The sequence below is a fragment of the Callospermophilus lateralis genome, chromosome 2 (genome assembly GCF_048772815.1).
Source record: "Callospermophilus lateralis isolate mCalLat2 chromosome 2, mCalLat2.hap1, whole genome shotgun sequence".
Taxonomy (NCBI): domain Eukaryota; kingdom Metazoa; phylum Chordata; class Mammalia; order Rodentia; family Sciuridae; genus Callospermophilus; species Callospermophilus lateralis.
The window spans coordinates 176,048,865-176,065,795 of record NC_135306.1 but is presented as its reverse complement, the minus strand read 5'-3'; the positions used below and the strand labels follow the sequence as shown (position 1 = coordinate 176,065,795).

General features: G+C 34.0%; 1 protein-coding gene and 1 non-coding gene across 3 annotated transcripts in view; both read right to left on the bottom strand.

Moving 5' to 3' along the window:
* The window catches only part of Mettl15 (methyltransferase 15, mitochondrial 12S rRNA N4-cytidine), a 220,074-nt gene that overhangs the window by 201,726 nt on the left and 1,417 nt on the right, over positions 1-16,931 (bottom strand). For both annotated transcript variants that reach the window (XM_076846996.2, XM_076846995.2), the window contains exons 2-3: positions 16,076-16,311; positions 12,914-13,200 (exon numbers count right to left, since the gene is read on the bottom strand). In XM_076846996.2, coding sequence (XP_076703111.1) covers positions 12,914-13,183 — 270 coding nt within the window. In that variant the 5' untranslated portion in view covers positions 13,184-13,200; positions 16,076-16,311. The remainder of the gene's footprint in view (positions 1-12,913; positions 13,201-16,075; positions 16,312-16,931) is intronic.
* Positions 3,449-3,555, bottom strand: LOC143393328 (U6 spliceosomal RNA). The gene has a single exon (XR_013090614.1). It is a non-coding gene; the product is annotated as a U6 spliceosomal RNA (small nuclear RNA).

The following is a 16,931-nucleotide window of genomic DNA, read 5'->3' as shown; positions in this document are numbered from 1 at the left end:
ATATCCTCCTTCAGAGTCATTAAAAATTAATAAATTATTTGTAATTATCAAAGTGAATATCATAAATGGGTATGGATAACTTCATTTTATCTTTCATTTTATCTTTCTTTCATTTTACCTACTGGCTGAAAGAAACAATGGGAGACACCAGCAGTTCAGAGGAAGAGGGAAAAGTGAAGTTACAGTATTAATTCTGCTGGTGTCCACATTTAAATTGGCAGCTTTCTTCTCCCAAATGCCACAGCTCTGTCAGAAAACCCTCTCTGCAGACTAACAACCATAAGTCAGGGCTCCCAAAGCTAAGAAAATAAGGTCAAGAGTTAATAAATAAGATGTCATTAAATTTAAAAGTTCTGCACAACAAAGGAAAGAATTCAGAATGTGAAGAGAGAACCTACAGAAAGGGAGAAAATCTTTGCTACCTACTCTTCTGACAGAGAAATAAAATCTAAATAAAGAACTCAAAAAACTTAACACCAAATAAACAACCCAATTATTAAGAGGGCAAAATGGCAGTCATCAAGAATACAAACAATAATAATTGCTAGTGAGGGTCTTATGTTTACTCTCATATGCAGAAATTACAGAGGGAAAAGGAACAGAAAACAGGTGGGCAGGGTGTGGGGTAGGTAAATTCATGAAAACCAAAGGGAGATCACTAGAATATAGGAAACAGACTAGAAGGTAAGTAGGAAGAAGCGAGAAAGAGGTAAGTGATGGAGAGTGACATTGGTCAACTTATGTCATTAGATCGTGTGGATGTAAGAATATGTAACAATAATTTCCACCATATGCACAACTATAATGCACCAATTTTTTAAAGTGAGGGAGAAAAGAATTAAAGCAGGATTCACAGTAACAAATCCACATAAAGTCATCTGATTCTTGAAAATGTATCAAAAATATATATTGGAGAAAAAATAACTTTTTTAAGTAAATGGGGAAACTAGGTTTCCATATGTAAAAAAGTGAAACTAGATCCTTATCTCAGCCTGCACAAAAGTCAACTCAAAATGGATCAAACATCTAGGAATTAGTAACTATGTAACTCCTAGGAAAAAATGTAGGTCAACACTCCAACATACTGATGCAAGTAAAGACTATCTCAATAGAACTCCTAATAATAATAATAACAAGAATTAACAAATGGGGCCTGGGGCTGTACTGCAGTGGTGGAGCGCACATGTGAGGCACTGGGTTCCATCCTCAGCACCACATGAAAATAAATAAAATAAAGGTGCTGTGTCCATCTACAACTGAAAATATTTTTTTGAAAAAGAATTAACATATGGAATGGCTTCAAATTAAAAAGTTTCTGCACAATAAAAATAACAATTCAAAACGTGAATTGAGAACCTAAAGAATGGGAGAAAATCTTTGCCAGCTACACTTCTGATAGAGGATCATGTAAAAAACTCAAAACGCCAGAATATGTAAAGAACTCAAAATCCTGAATATATAAAGAACTCAAAAAACTTTACACCAGGGGGAGTGTGGTTCAGTGGTAGAGTGCTCACCTACCATGTGCAAGGCCCTTGGGTTCGAGCCTCAGCACCACATAAAAATAAATAAATAAAGTTATAGAAAAAAAAAAAAAACTTAACACCAAAAAAACCACAAATAGCCCAATAAATAAATGGGCAAATGAACTAAATTGACACTTCTCAAAAGAAATACAAACAGCCAACAAATAAATGAAAAAAAAAATGTTCAACATCTTTAGCAATAAGGGAAATGCAAATCAAAACCACACTGAGATTTCATCTTACTCAAGTTAGAAGGGCAGCCATTGAGATTACAAACAATAATAAATAATGGAGAGGATATGGAGAAAAAGGAACACTTTTACACCATTGGTGAGATTATACTTAGTACAACCACATAGAAATTAGTAGGGGGATTCTTCGAAAGACCAGCAATGGACCACCATATGACCTACCTATACCACTACTCAATATTTATTCTAAAGATTAAAGTTAGCATACTATAGCAATACATGCATGCCAATGTTTATAGCAGCAAAATTCAAAATAGTCAAATTATGGAACAAGCCTAGGTGTCCATCAATAGATAAATGCATAAAGAAATTGTGGTATATATACACAATGGAGTTTAATTCAGTCACAAAGAATGAAATTGTTATTTGCAGGAATGTGGATGTAACTTGAGAACATGATAACAAAATAAGCCAAACTCAAAAGTCAGGAGTTATATCTTTTCTTATATGTGGAAGCCACAGAGGAAAAAGAAAAGAAAGGTATGGGTGTGGAGGAATCTCAAGAAAATTGAAGGGAGATCAGTAAAGGGACCAGGAGGAGAGAGAAGGGAAAGGACAGTGGAAACACTAGGGACTGATATTGGCCAAGTTATACTGTTATATTGTATGTATATACAAATATGTAACAATGAATCCCACACCATTACTATGCATAATTATAATATGGCGGGGGAGGGTGTTAAGACAGGGTCCCACAAAAAGCACCTTAATCCTTCCTGAGGGCAGAGCTCCAATGACCCAGGGACCACCCACTAGGCCTTACCTCTTAAAGGCCCCACCACCTAAACATTACCACACTAGGGGAAAAGCTTCTAACAATTATACCCCTGGGGGGAAAAACACAGCAGTACCTAATAGCACCCTTTACCTGAGATTAAACTATTATTCTGGTGAGTTGTTTTTCTACTCCTATATTTTTAACCAATCTATACAACACCATTAATAAATATGGAAAGAAAACAAGAAGTTAAGAGTTATAGTGATTAAAATGGTACATACCACATAATTATCCTAATTCAAAATCGCACATGTGTGTCAAAAATGGGTTTGATGCTATTTTATTTCTATTTAATTCTTACAATTCTTATTACCACAGTGAAACAATGAAGGTCTCAGAGACATGCAGCATTGAGGTATTGGGTTTTTTTTTTCCCCCCATATGTAATTATCAAACTAAATGTGTCAGATTAGTGGGCTTAGGTTCAAAACTTCACAACAGAATACCCTAAAAACAAAAGTAAACAAACAACAACAACAACAAAAAAAGATTTCAAAGTTTTGGAAGGCTGCTTATCTATCTTTATACAAGTGAAAAAGGCTCAGAAATAGTAACATCAGCACGAAGAAACCAGTATGGTATCAAGCCACCTATAGAATATTTCACTTAAAATGGGGAATTTAACATTAAAACCACTGATTTTTTAGAAAACATAGTTATCTTAAGCAGAACTTATTGTTATGTCCCTGATATAAGCCTCAAAATAAATTTTAATATCTACCTAAAATTTTGTTGAAATAAAATTTTTATTATGTATGCTGTCTTAGTCCATTTTCTGTTGCTATATGAAAATACCTGAGACTGGGTAATTTATAAAGGAGTTTATTTGGCTCACAGTACTAGAACCTGAAAAGTCCCAATAGTATGATTTTTTTTCTTTTTTTTTATTATTAAAAAATATGGAACGCTTCACAAATTTGCGTGTCATCCTTGCGCAGGGGCCATGCTAATCTTCTCTGTATCGTTCCAATTTTAGTGTAAGTGCTGCCAAAGTGAGCACCCAATAGTATGATTAATGGCATTTTCTTGGCATCTGGTGAGGGCCTTATTGTATCACAACGTGGTAGAAGGCATTAAAAGGTGAGACAAAGCAAGGATGCTAGGCTTGGGTCTCTCTCTTCTTATAAAGTCACTAATGTCATCATTAACATAATTTCATCTAATCTTAACAACCTCTCAAAGGCCCCTTCATTAACATATGAATTTGAGGATTAAATGTCCAACCCATGGACTTTTGGGGGACACATTTTTATCAGAGTATATGCTGTCGATCGTATCTTTAAGCAAAGGTTCCTTAGAGATAAGTTTAACTTTAGAAAAAGCTGGGTGGTTTCTATTACTAACACAATGAATGTTACTGAAATAAATATAAAAATAGGAAAACATTTATCTCTCATAGTCATCTCCATTCTCCCTTCGGAAAATTTTCAGTCTGCATTTAAATTCTAAATTCCCTAACAAGATAAGCTGGTTCAAAAGTAATTTACTATTTTTTATTATTTTATTTTGATGATGGGGATTGAACCCAGGGACTTGGGAATGATACATAAGCACTAAGCTGTACCCAAAGCCCTATGTGGTGATTTTTAAACTGAAAAAAAGGTCAAGACTTTTTACTCAAAAATGTTGGTTTCACATGTATTTTTCAAAGAAAAATCATCTTGGTGATTATATTCTTTACTGGTAGGAAAATTGTTCATATAATCATTATGAATTCCGCTTAAAATAGGGTGGAGTGGGAACAGAATAAGTTATAATTGTTTCATTATTTTTGTTAAAGGGGAGAGGGAGCATGGAGGAATAGTCGAACTCTAGAAAGGGCAGAGGGGTTGGAGGGAAAGGAAGGGGGCATGGGGTTATTAATGATGGTGTGATGTGATGATCATTATTATCCATAGTACAAGTATGAAGACACGAATTGATGTGAAGATATTCTGTATACAACCAGAGATATGAAAAATTGTGCTCTATATGTGTAATAAGAATTGTAATGCATTCTGCTGTCATATATAAATTTTTATGTGACACAAATATATATATATATATATATATATATATATATATATATATATATATATATCTGAGAAGATACTTATGGTAGCAAGGTATTAGAGAAAACAGAAGACAGAAACTTAGAACATTTGTTTCCTTTTTAAGCATTAACACTGGGCTCCTTCAAATCATCCACTTATACTCTTTCCCCCATCCCGCCCACACCCACTTTTTTCTCTATTTTCATTTCTAATGAAGAATTTCACTAGACAGTTTATCTCATATCACTCTTCGAGAACTTTCTCATGTATTCTGTCATTGAAAATATAAGGTTTTCTTGTGAGAATGAGAAATCAATTTAGGATGAAGTTCTTAAAAATCCAGTAAGCTGAACAATGAGATGTGTCTAGACTCGTCTGCAGAGAGTTCGTGAAGGAACAGCATAAGATGCTTCAAGTGACTGCATATATCTATTGTCTAGATATATTAGACCAAATTGGCTGTCCCAAGCTATTAAAGGAAGCGAGGCATACCCTTAACATCTTAAAACCTGATCACTTACAAGAATTAACACCTATGATGAAGGAAAAAAGCAGACTATACAATCTATTATGTAGAAGCATTCAAAACCAACCAATGTCATTTATTACTACTTGGTTCCAACAGAACAGAACTTCTCCTTTCTACATTTGACAGTACTTTTTACAAAATACTACTGAGATTAGTACTAATAAAAAGTACAGACAATAATATATTAAAGTGCTCTGCAACTGTAAAATATTATAGGAACTCTAAATTGCTATTATCTATAATACTCTTCCCTAGCCAGGTGAGGTGGTGCACGCCAGTAATCCCAGGGGCTTGGAAGGCTTAAGCAGGAGGAGCACGAGTTCAAAACCACTGGCAGCAACTTAGTGAAACTCTAAGCAACTCAGAAAGACCCTGTTTCTAAATAAAATTTTAAAAAGGGCTGGGGATATGCTCAGTGGTTAAGTGCCCCTGGGATCAAATCCCAGTACCAAAACAATAATAATAAAAATACTCTTTCCATCAAACATTGGACTCAAGTGGAACATCCTTCCTTTTTATGAATACATTCAATGTCTAGTTTCTCTTTCCAGAAAGAAAAAAAGGTAAAACAGAAAATTTATCTTGATATCGGCTGGAATTGTGGCTCAGTGGTAGAGAGCTTGCCTAGCACATGTGAGGCACTGGGTTCGATGCTCAGCACCACATAAAGATAAATAAATAAAATAAAGGTATTGTGTCCATCTATAACTAAAAACATTAAAAAACAAAAAAACTTTACCTTGAAACTTAATTTCATAGACAAATATTGTAGCCAGGCATGGTGGCACATGCCCGTAATCCCAGTGGCTCAAGAGGCTGAGGCAGGAGGATTGCAAGTTGGAAGCCAGCCTCAGCCACTTAGTGAGGCTCTAAGCAACATAGAAGACCCTGTACAAAATAAAAAAGGGTTGGAGATGTGGCTCAGTGGTTAAGCACTGATGGGTTCAATCCCCAGTATTTAAAAAAAAGAAAAATATTGTATATGAGACAGAGTAAATAAACAGAATGTCGATAAAAATAAATGCCTAAATTAGCATATCACATAATGACACCTCAAATATTCAAGACCAAATAAGTCAACTAATTTGTACCAAATACAAAACAGAGATAATAAGTTGCTACAAAAAAAAAATAAACAAACATAAATGCTTTCTAAAATAACATTCATCATCAAGAAAAATAAAATCTTTAAATGCATGTTGCATCTTGGCAAATGGTACTTGTTTCACCCAAACTGTGTAGCCACTACCACCCAACCAAAAGTGAAGAAATATAGAGAGGGTCTACAGAACCCATTACAAGGTGAGTCACCACAGGCTTTGCAAACTAATTTTAAAATAACATTTTAAGTATGCTACTTAGAGCTCAGTAGTTTGTTATAAGAGAAGGCAATAGAAGAAGCTAAAGTAAAATGTTATGGGAACTCAAAAGGTCAAGGTATACTTCCTACCACTTTTCACAAAAACAATATTGGACTTGGAAGAACAATGGGAAGAGAATTACTGGACCTAGCCTCTTGCAGTTGCTATGATTAGACTATTGATCAGGGACTAATGCTGACTTGAAATAGAGAGTAACCAGTATCCAGAATGACTCATATGAATGTGCTTTGTAAAGAGAAAAACTTCATTTGTTTCTTTTTTTATCTTATATGTGCTTTCCATATAGAATGGACTTACATTTTCTTGGATTATCTGTTATTTACTGGACCAGAAGAATAATTCTCAAATACATTTAAGATTCAGTTCATAGATCTAACTTTTAAAACAAATATCATTTTTCTCAACAATGGAAACACATATTTTTTGGATATATTTTGACCAATGATTTTTTTCAGATTTGATTTTTTTAGACCAATTTTGTGTTCATGACAAAACTGAGAGGAAAGTACAGAGATTTTGTTTTGAAATGATGTAAAAGCATTTAAGCAAAATGAGTTGTTGCTTTGTTAATTTTAATTTTCCAGGTTCTGTATTATAATTTTTCTATGAATACTTCTAAAGAGTATCTTTAATATATTAGGTAAGTATACAAGTATATTTAATACATGAACTAAGTACTGAATACACAATGGAAAACTAGACAAACATTTCTATGACTTCATAGAAGACAATCCAGAAAAAACATTCATTGAATAAATAATTTCAAAAAAAACCCTATAATTTTAAATTATTAGAAGTGCTATGGCCATGCACAGTGGAACACATTTGTAATTCCAGCTACCCAGGAGGCTGAGGCAGGAAGATGGCAAGTTTGAAGCCAGCCTCAGCAACTTAGTGTGACCCTACATGAAGAGGACTGGAGATATAGCTCAGTGGCAGAGCACCCTGGGTTCCATTCCCAGTACCAAAAAAAAAAAAAAAAAAAGTGTTATGAAAGGAAAATGCACATGACACATGATTCCAATAATGTATAACAAACAGGAATACCTATCTCCTCTGGAGGCTCAGAAAAAGATCCCCTAAGAAAATAAAATTTGATTCAAGACCTAAAGGATGTTGATCAGAGTTCCAGTCAGAGGAAGCAGCACTTTTTCAGTTCCAGATGAATCCTGCCATTTTTCTTCTGAACTTTTAAATTTTGTGTAGCTCCATTCCTCATCTTTCTCCCTATAATCAAAGAAGCTATTTACCAAGCTCGTATTACATGGAAGATACCAGTCTGAGCAACTGACAAAAATTAATTCAACTAGTTCACTACTAGTTCACATAGTAAATATCTAGGGTAGGTTCTTCCTCATTCTGCAGATAAGGAATCCGTAAGGTGCAGCCATGATAAGTTACTGGATCTACACTACACAGCTACTGGCAATCAATTGTATAGAAGCCACATGTGCCAAACTAAATTAGTACTACTATTGGGCAAAGAATTCCAAGTCTCCTATATCTTAAGCTGTTATCTATCATTTCAAACTACAAAAAAAGATAATGTATAATTTCTCCAGTTTTCAGTAATCAGAAATAAAAAAAAAAATTAATCAATATTGCTTGGAGTAAAGCATTTCAGGAACAAGAGGTATGTTTTTAGATAACTAACACATTCTTACAAAAAGATATTCAGCCAGAATATGAAATTAAAACTAAGCAAGAGGAAACTATTATAATTTATTTAGTTCTTTCTATACCTTCCAAGGTAATGGAAGAGGATTCTTATAATTCAAACTAGCAAAATTTTAAATGTATTGGCAAAACTAATATGTAGTAAATTGGCAATGATTCTGAATAAATTCCCGAAATCAATATTTTCTTTAGGTACATAACTTTTAAACATTAAAAAAAGTAACTTTTGCATGCCTTAAACCTCATTTAAAACAACATTTAAATATTTTTAAAACTTTTGGTTGTGATCAAAAGCTTCATCTGTGAATTCATCATTGAAGGTGATGTGGAAAACAATAATTAAGTGGGTGATTGATACAACTGAAGGTATGACTCATAGTTTGCTAAGGAAAATGATTTGGGGAAAAAGGCTCAGGAAGAAAAGAAGCAAATAATGGATTCTGGATGAGATGAAGACCTTTCCTGTCCAAGGGCTGTCACCAGTTCTTTATTACTTGAAGATTAAGGGAATAGCGAATAAAGCTGTCTGCCAGACAACCCAAAATGTAAGAATAACATTGTCTCTAAGTGCATCTCACTTGAAAGTTTTCAAAAACCATATTCATAAAATTAAACTTTCTATAAAAAGTTACTAGAAAACCCATCTTGAGTCAGAACAATGGAAATGTCAAAAAAAAATTACATCTGTCACAAATTTGAACAGAATAAAACAGCACTGTAGGTCAAATTGTAGAATCATCTAATTTTACTTCACTGGGTTTTAGAAAACAAACAGATACAATAAAGAGTTCTTAGGAGATTTAGTAGGGTTTCTTTTTGTTGTTGTTGTTGTTTTTTTCCACTAGCTAATACAAAATAAATATTTAGTTTTGCTACTAGGGTTCAGTAAATAGATATCAATGTGTTTTGGTTTTTGAGATTCCAGAAGTGAAATTAAAGCTACAGATATGATAGTCCCTCTACTCTCATGTGTGTTTGGATGTCTGCAAACTAACTCATATATATTTGAACATACTTCTTAAAAATTTACACTTGTGGGGATTGATTGCTATTTCTGCATTATGACTCTCTAAAGAAAATGAAGAGAATTTCATTTGATAGTTGAATTCAACAGAACGTTTTACCTAATTTTTAAATTTACATTTTATGTATATGTATTTTAGAGCCCCTACTATGTAAAAGCATTAAGCTAGACACTTTACACAAATAAACTCATTTAATAATGTGTGATGAGGCTGGGATTGTGGCTCAAGGGTAGAGTGCTTGACTAGCACGGGCGGGACCCAGATTCGATTCTCAGCACCACATAAAAATAAAAGCACTGTGCTGTGTGTGTCTATCTACAAAAAAAAGAGATCTCTCTCTCTCTCTCTCTCTCTAAAAAAAAAAAAAAAAAAAAAAGAATGTGTGATTTATTGTTATGTATATACTTTGTGAGGTTAGGAAAAGAATATTTTCATGATGAAGCAAACCCACTTTCTGTCACTGATGACTTGTATATGAGCAACATCTAGTCAACCTAGTACATCTTAACTTATGCATATATTTTAGAACTTAAGTTAATTAAAACTGCAAGATCCAGGGCTGGGGTTGTGGCTCAGCTGTAGAGCACTCGCCTAGTACAAGGCGTTGGGTTTGATCCTCAGCACCACACAAAAATAAATAAATAAAATAAAGATATTGTGTCCACCTACAACTAAAAAAAAAAAAAATTTAAAAAACTGCATGAATGATTGTGGAATGAGTTACACACATCATTACCCTAAGTACATGTATGAAGACACAAATGGTGAAAATATTTTGTGTAAAATCAGTGACTTGAAAAACTGTGCTCTATACGTGTAATATGAAATGAACTGCATTCTACCATCATGTATAACAAATTAGAATAAATAATTTAATTTTAAAAAACTGTATGATCTGACTCAAAGACTCAAAAACAAACAGACAAGAACTTAAAGGCTCTATGTGACTGTGCATTTGTGCACATGTATAGATTTGGACCAAATCAGTCCAGTTAAAGAATCTTTCCTCTTAATCTACACTAAACTTACATGTTCTCCTGTATGCTGGTAAAAAGAAGAAAGGTGTGACTTTTAAAATGAAAAAACAAAAAGTGACATAGGAAAAAACATCTTTTAGAATAAAGGATTCTATTTCTGAAGTTAGTACACTAAGAATATTGTCAGTATTAAGTTATAAGCAGATATTTAAAGAAAACTTGCTATGATAAATTTTTCATTTGTGAATGTACTTAATTATCAGAAAAGTTTACAGCTTTTTTTTTTTTTGGATATTCTATCATCTAATGCTTTTGTTAGATGATAAAATAAAAACCTTATTAATCCTGCTAGCAATACTATAAGATAGATAGGATGGTTAATTCTAACATCAACTTGCTTGGGACATAGTACCCGAAACTTGACCCTCTATAATGTGGGTAGTCTTCACCCAAACAGTGAAAAGACTTAATAGACCAAAGACTGACCTGCAATGGAATAAAATGGGATTCTACCAGCATACTGCCTTTGGACTCCAACTTTAACTCTACTTCCCTGTGTCTCCAGTGTCCCAGCCTACCCCCAGATGAAGGAATCCACAATTACAAGAAACAATTCTTTAAAATCTCAATCTCAATCTTTTTCTCTCCCCTGACCACAAACACATAATTAGTCATCCCTTATCTGTAGTGTCATTTTGTACAATTTCAGTTGACCATGGTAACCTCTGATTTCTTTCAGAAATAAACAACCACTGTGGTAATACACGCCTACTAATTCCAGCCACTCGGGAGGCTGAGGCAGGAGAACTGCAAGTTTGAGGCCAGCCTCAACAATTTAGCAAGACCCTGTGTCAAGATAAAAAATAAAAAGAATTGGGTATATAGTTCAGTGATAAAGCACCCCTGGGTTAAATCCTGAGTATCAAAAAAAAGAAAAAAAAAGAAACTATTCATAAATTTTAAGGTGTGCAGCAATCCAAATAGTGTGATGAAAATTTCACAGCATTCCACCACCGTTCTACTGTGTCTGCTCCGGACATGACTCACCGGGTTGTCCAGTGTATCTACGCTGTATACACTCACCCTCTGTTGACCTTGGTGATTTGATCAATTGTCACCATGTTGCATTGGTATATTTATTCAAGTAAACCTTGTTAAACTTAATAATAGCAACCAGAGTACTGATAATTTAGATATGTCAAAGAAAAGCCATAAGGTGCTTCCTTTAAGCAAAAAAGGTAAAATGTTCCCAACTTAATAAGAAGTAAAAAAAAAAAAAAAAATCAAATGCTGAGGTTAAACATAATATGTATAAAATTGGGTAGTATCCACCTTTGAGATATTCACTGGGGATTGTGGAATGTGTCCTCTGTGGATAAAAGGGAACTACTGTCTACATAAAAACTAACACAACACACACACACACACACACACACACACACCTCTGTGGTTTGTACTCCACGGGTTTATATTTTGGAAGTGTGGTCCCCAGTGTGGTAATGTTCAAAGGTGGTTCAACTTTTAAGAGGTGGGGCACACAGAGAAAATATTAAGTCTTTAAGGGCACTACTCTCATAAGGAATAGATGCATTTCGTCCAAAAGGATTGCAATAAAAAGAACAAGAATGGCCTTTCCTCATGCTCTACCTTTCTGTCTCACAAGGTAATCTCTCCCTCCCACATGTGTTTCCCCCATAATGCCATTACCATGCTGCCAAATACCCAATGGAAACCTCACGAGAGCCAGTGCCAGGTTATTTGCAATTTCAGCCCCCAAAACTGTGATATATTAATCTCTTATTGATAAGAGATACCAACCCCTGGTTATTTTGTTATAGTAACAGAAAATGGAGTAGCACACATGCACGCAAACGTGCAAATACACACACTCTCTCTTTCTCTCTCTCTGAAGATCCCTGACTAATACAGGAGGCAATGGGAAAACTAAGGTTAAGAAAACCAGTTTGTGCCAACATTCCTTTTAAACTATGATTTGACAAAAAATAAAAAAATAAAAAATCAATTCTGGGAAATTATCTGGTGGATCCTCAAAGAATTAAGCATGGAAAAATTTTGACCCTACACATATACTGAAGAGAATTAAAAAGATATGTCCACACAAAATCTTGTTCACAAATGCTTTTAACAATCACATTCACAACAGCTACCAACTGGTAAAAAATATCAATGCCCATCAACTGATAAATGAATAATGAAAATAAGACATATCCATGCAATGGGATGATTTGGCCATAAAAAAAAAAAAAGTAGGGCTGAGATGTAGTCCAGTGGTAGAGATGTTGCCTAGTATGTATAAAACTTTGTATTTGATATTTAGCACCAGCCTCTTTCCCCTCCTGGAAAAAACAAAAGGAGGAACAAAGTACATAATCCTATAAAAGGGGCAAAATGTCCTTCAAAATCTGAGTAAGAGGGCAAATACAAAAGGCCAAATATTATATGAATCCATTTCTATAAAATGTCAGAATAAGCAAATCCATGAAGACAAAAAATAGACTAATGATTGTCAAGGACGGGGATGGAATGTCAATGAGTATGAGGTTTCCTACTGGAGTGATGAGACTCTTCCTGAATTAGATAGTAGTGATGACGATACAGCCTCATATGAATATACCATAAACCACTGAATTATACACTTTAAAATGACTAGTATTACAACTGGTGGAATTATCTCAATAAAAAAAAAAAAAAAAAAGGTTAAAAAATCTACTCACCTGCCCTTTTTCTGGTGCCAAGCAATGAACAACTTCATCCACCATTACTGGAATATGTAATTTGGCCATGGCTTCAGAATCTATATCTTGAGATCTCTGTAACTTCTGATCTCCAGTTAGATATGTTTGCTCCTGGGTTTCATTTTCATTATATCTTTCTGCTGTAGTATGAATTTTTTTTGACCAAACACCTAAATTATGTATGCCAGATTTCAACCAGCATGGAAAATATTCTCTAAGCATTCTACAAAAATATGGGTATCGAAGCATTCTGTAGTTCAACAAGTCTAGAAAAGAAATTTAAAATGATAATTGTTGGATTTTTAAGAAGAATGTTATACTTATGGAAAAGCAAATTAATATGAACTATTTAATACATCAAAAAAAGTAAGAGTCATTATGTGAATAAGTAAGGTGACTAACCTCCTTATATGAAACAAGGACTCTAAGAGAATGAAGAATCATAATTCAAATATAATTTTTAATGTTGCCTAATAAGTTCTAAGACCATTAGTGTTTTAACCATGAGGATATGAAAAGTGGTTATTCAGTAATTTTTCACGTTTTTGAACTTTAATTGGTTCTAAAGAGTGAATTTGATGAGTCAAAATTATTTATGAATGACTGAGGGATTATGACTATCCTAGTTTATGTTAAGGTGATCTTTTATTTCAAGATCTTTTGTTTTTTTTTTCCATATTGTTAAATTTCCATGTTTAATTTACCTTTGTAAGAGTGACTATCCTTGAAAAAAAGGCCAGACATGTAAATCAAAAAAAAGATGATCAGTCTCTGAAAATACTGCATATTTCTCTTGGACAGTCTCTGAAGAAATTATCTCACCACAGCTTGTATCAATGGAGTATATATATCCATTTAAACTACAACTAGCACAATTGAACACATCTTGGCATTTCATAGCCCCCTTTTTTTGTGTGTTTGGTTTTTTTGATACTTGGGATTGAACCCAGGGCCTACTCATGCTAAGCATACACACTCTACCTCTATGCTTCAGCCCTAGACCCCCACATTCTAATTTTCCTTGTGCCCCAAAATCAAGTAATTAAATAATTGACACATTTTTTAAATTTATTATATGTGTTCTATTTTCTTCTACAATTTTAATTCTTTTAAATGCAGAGGGGGAAAATGTTATTTGTGTAAACATTAACAGAAGACCTTTTGAAAACACTGTTTTATGCAACAGGCTTCAATTGATGTTTTTAATACAACCATAATAAATATCTAGTTAATCATACTCTTCTTTCCTTATAGATTGAGTGATTTAAGAATAAGACCTATACCCTTGTATCCATAGAAATCTGGTGTACACTATGTACTTAATAAGTATTCCTAGGAAAAAAAAATGATTGGATAGATAAATTCCAGACTCTACAGAATAAACATTTTTATCTACCCTAGCTTTAGGAAATTTCACCTGATTGACTCCACCAAAAAAACATATGGTCTCAAAATTACACTTAAATATGTCTTACTTTCCTTTTGCAATAGAAAATGAAGAATTAATCACATGTATTGACTAAAACTGTGGAACACAAATATCTGACATTATACATATGTAACATGAATGAGATATTACTTTAAAGTCAATTTTTTATCATTCCCAGAATTATGTGGTAATGCGACATAGAAAAAAATGTAGCCACAGAAAGATAAATTAGAAATGAGATTTTTAAATAAATTTCTGGATATTACCCATCAACAAACTGGCCAAATTGTTAATTATGTATACAAAGCAATTCTAACTACTCTTTAACTTACTGTATCTAAAATTTTTCAAAATAATACCTAACATTTATTTAGCACTACGTTCTACTTACTTTAATAACACTACATGATCTAACTCATTTAATTCTTCATATAACTCTTGGAGTTAGATATTATTCGTCCCATTTTACAGATGAGGAAAATGGAGAAGCTAAATAATTTGTCAAAGTTCACATAGCTAGAGAGATATAATATAAGCAGTCTATCCCCAGAGTCTAAAGTCTTAATCCCCATGCCATAAATTTCACTCACAGGAACTATTTAATGCACTCATGTAATTTAATGATACCTTATGTTGAATATGTATGTGTAGTATCTCATGAATTCAATTTTCTTGCTTCAGATGGAAATAAGAATGGGGTAGCTAATAGAAAACATATTGCAATAGGCCTAAACAGTGGAATCTGGAATATTTAACAGAATTACACTCTATGTCCTGATTTTGAAAATTGTTTTTAAAGGAAGCATCATTTCTAACATAGAAATCTGAACCATGTGGGAAAAAACAAGTACAAGAATATATTTTTTAAAAATGCTATAGCCAGCATATGATTCTTTTCTACTGTATTCAGTTCCTATATATTTATTCATTGTTCAAGGCACAAAGCCTTAAAATTTAACCATGAATTGATTGCCTACTAACTTGGTCAACATGGAGAAAGGGCTAGGAATGACTCATTTTCCTCTTTGGTTGTTTCCTAGAATACTTTCTTTTAAATGTAAGAGGGAAAGCTGTAAAGGGAGTTCATTCTCTGTAACAGTGTCCTACTAGACTACCCAGAGTCTTCCTGTGTTCGTCTAAGAACTCACCATTTTAAATCATTTAAGATTGTTTTAAGTTTCCTGTGGTCAGAGAACCAAGCCCAATCAGTAAACCTAGACTCAGGAGCAAACTGTATGATGTCCAAAGCAAATTCATTGAACTTTTCTCTACAGCAAACTTCAGTTTAGTAATTAAGGACACAAAATTGGCGAGGTGAGTCTTTTAATTGTGGGAACAAAAAAAAAAAATAAAAAATAAGTGATGCCTGTAAAGACTACTTCCTCACCGTGCTAACAATTACCATCATTAATCAGTTTTCCTCTGTACGGAAATCCTGTTTCAAAAGGCAATGCTTAATGCAAAAAACGCGATTTGGAGGCTGGCACCCGAACGCTGAGAAAGTGAAAGAGGTTCTAAAGAAATGGAAGAATACACCCTTTTGCCCAAGAATTACTCTGACAAGAGAAAATTGCTGGGAAAACCCAGGAGGAACGCGTGCTGAGGACGGGCGTGGATTCTGTGCCCAGGCGAATCAAGCGACCTCCTAGGATTTCCCCTAAGGCACAGTGCTTTCCAAAAGAGCACCGGTAACTCGGCCACCTTCTCCTCACCTGAGGCACGAAGATTTCTCAGTCGGCCTCTAACTTGGGCCAGTGACGACCACTATGGTGCCGGAGAACCTGAGAGGGCTACACGTCTAGTTCCCAGCCCTGGGGGAATCTTGCAAGGACGGACAAATTGAGCCAGGTCCGCCCCAGCAACAGAGGACTGTCCGCCTTTCGTTCCGTTGCTTCCAGCCCCAGCTGTGAAAGAGTCTTGCAGGCGCTGAAGTTTCCAAAGGACCTTCCTGGGGGGAATAAATAAGACCTCACCATTGCCATGTTTAAATTCGCTTTTACATCTTTTTTTAAATGTCTGAGGCAATTTTAAATCTAACTTTCCATTTTCTCCTTGACTCTTTGATTTACTATGAAAATAAATTAGTGGTCCAATAACATGACTGTAAATTATAAAGTACTCCAATTTCTAACAAAATGTGGGAACTTATGTTTCCTTAGCTCTACATGGTTGGAAAGTTTGGATTCTATTTTCCTTCATTTCATTACAAAATACCCATTTTCTTTTCCTATGTTATACCTCCTTAATATCTTGCCAAACTTCAGACTAGTCAGCTGGCACAGCATGGCATTGATTGTAATGTCAAAATCAGTCTGCTTTAATCAAATATAAGATTCCTTAAGAATACAGTCTACCTCTCAACACTGCTATATGGCAAGTGTAGCTGAACTGAAGTTAAATGAAAAATAAATACTTGAATGAGGTGTGGAAACAGCTGTAAAACTGATAAGCCAACACAATGTGCATGTCAAAACATGAAATTTAAAAATACTTACATTTACTTATTCACCAAAAATAAATGCAATTTTATAAGAATATGGTAAGAAATGCATATTTTCAGATTAGGAT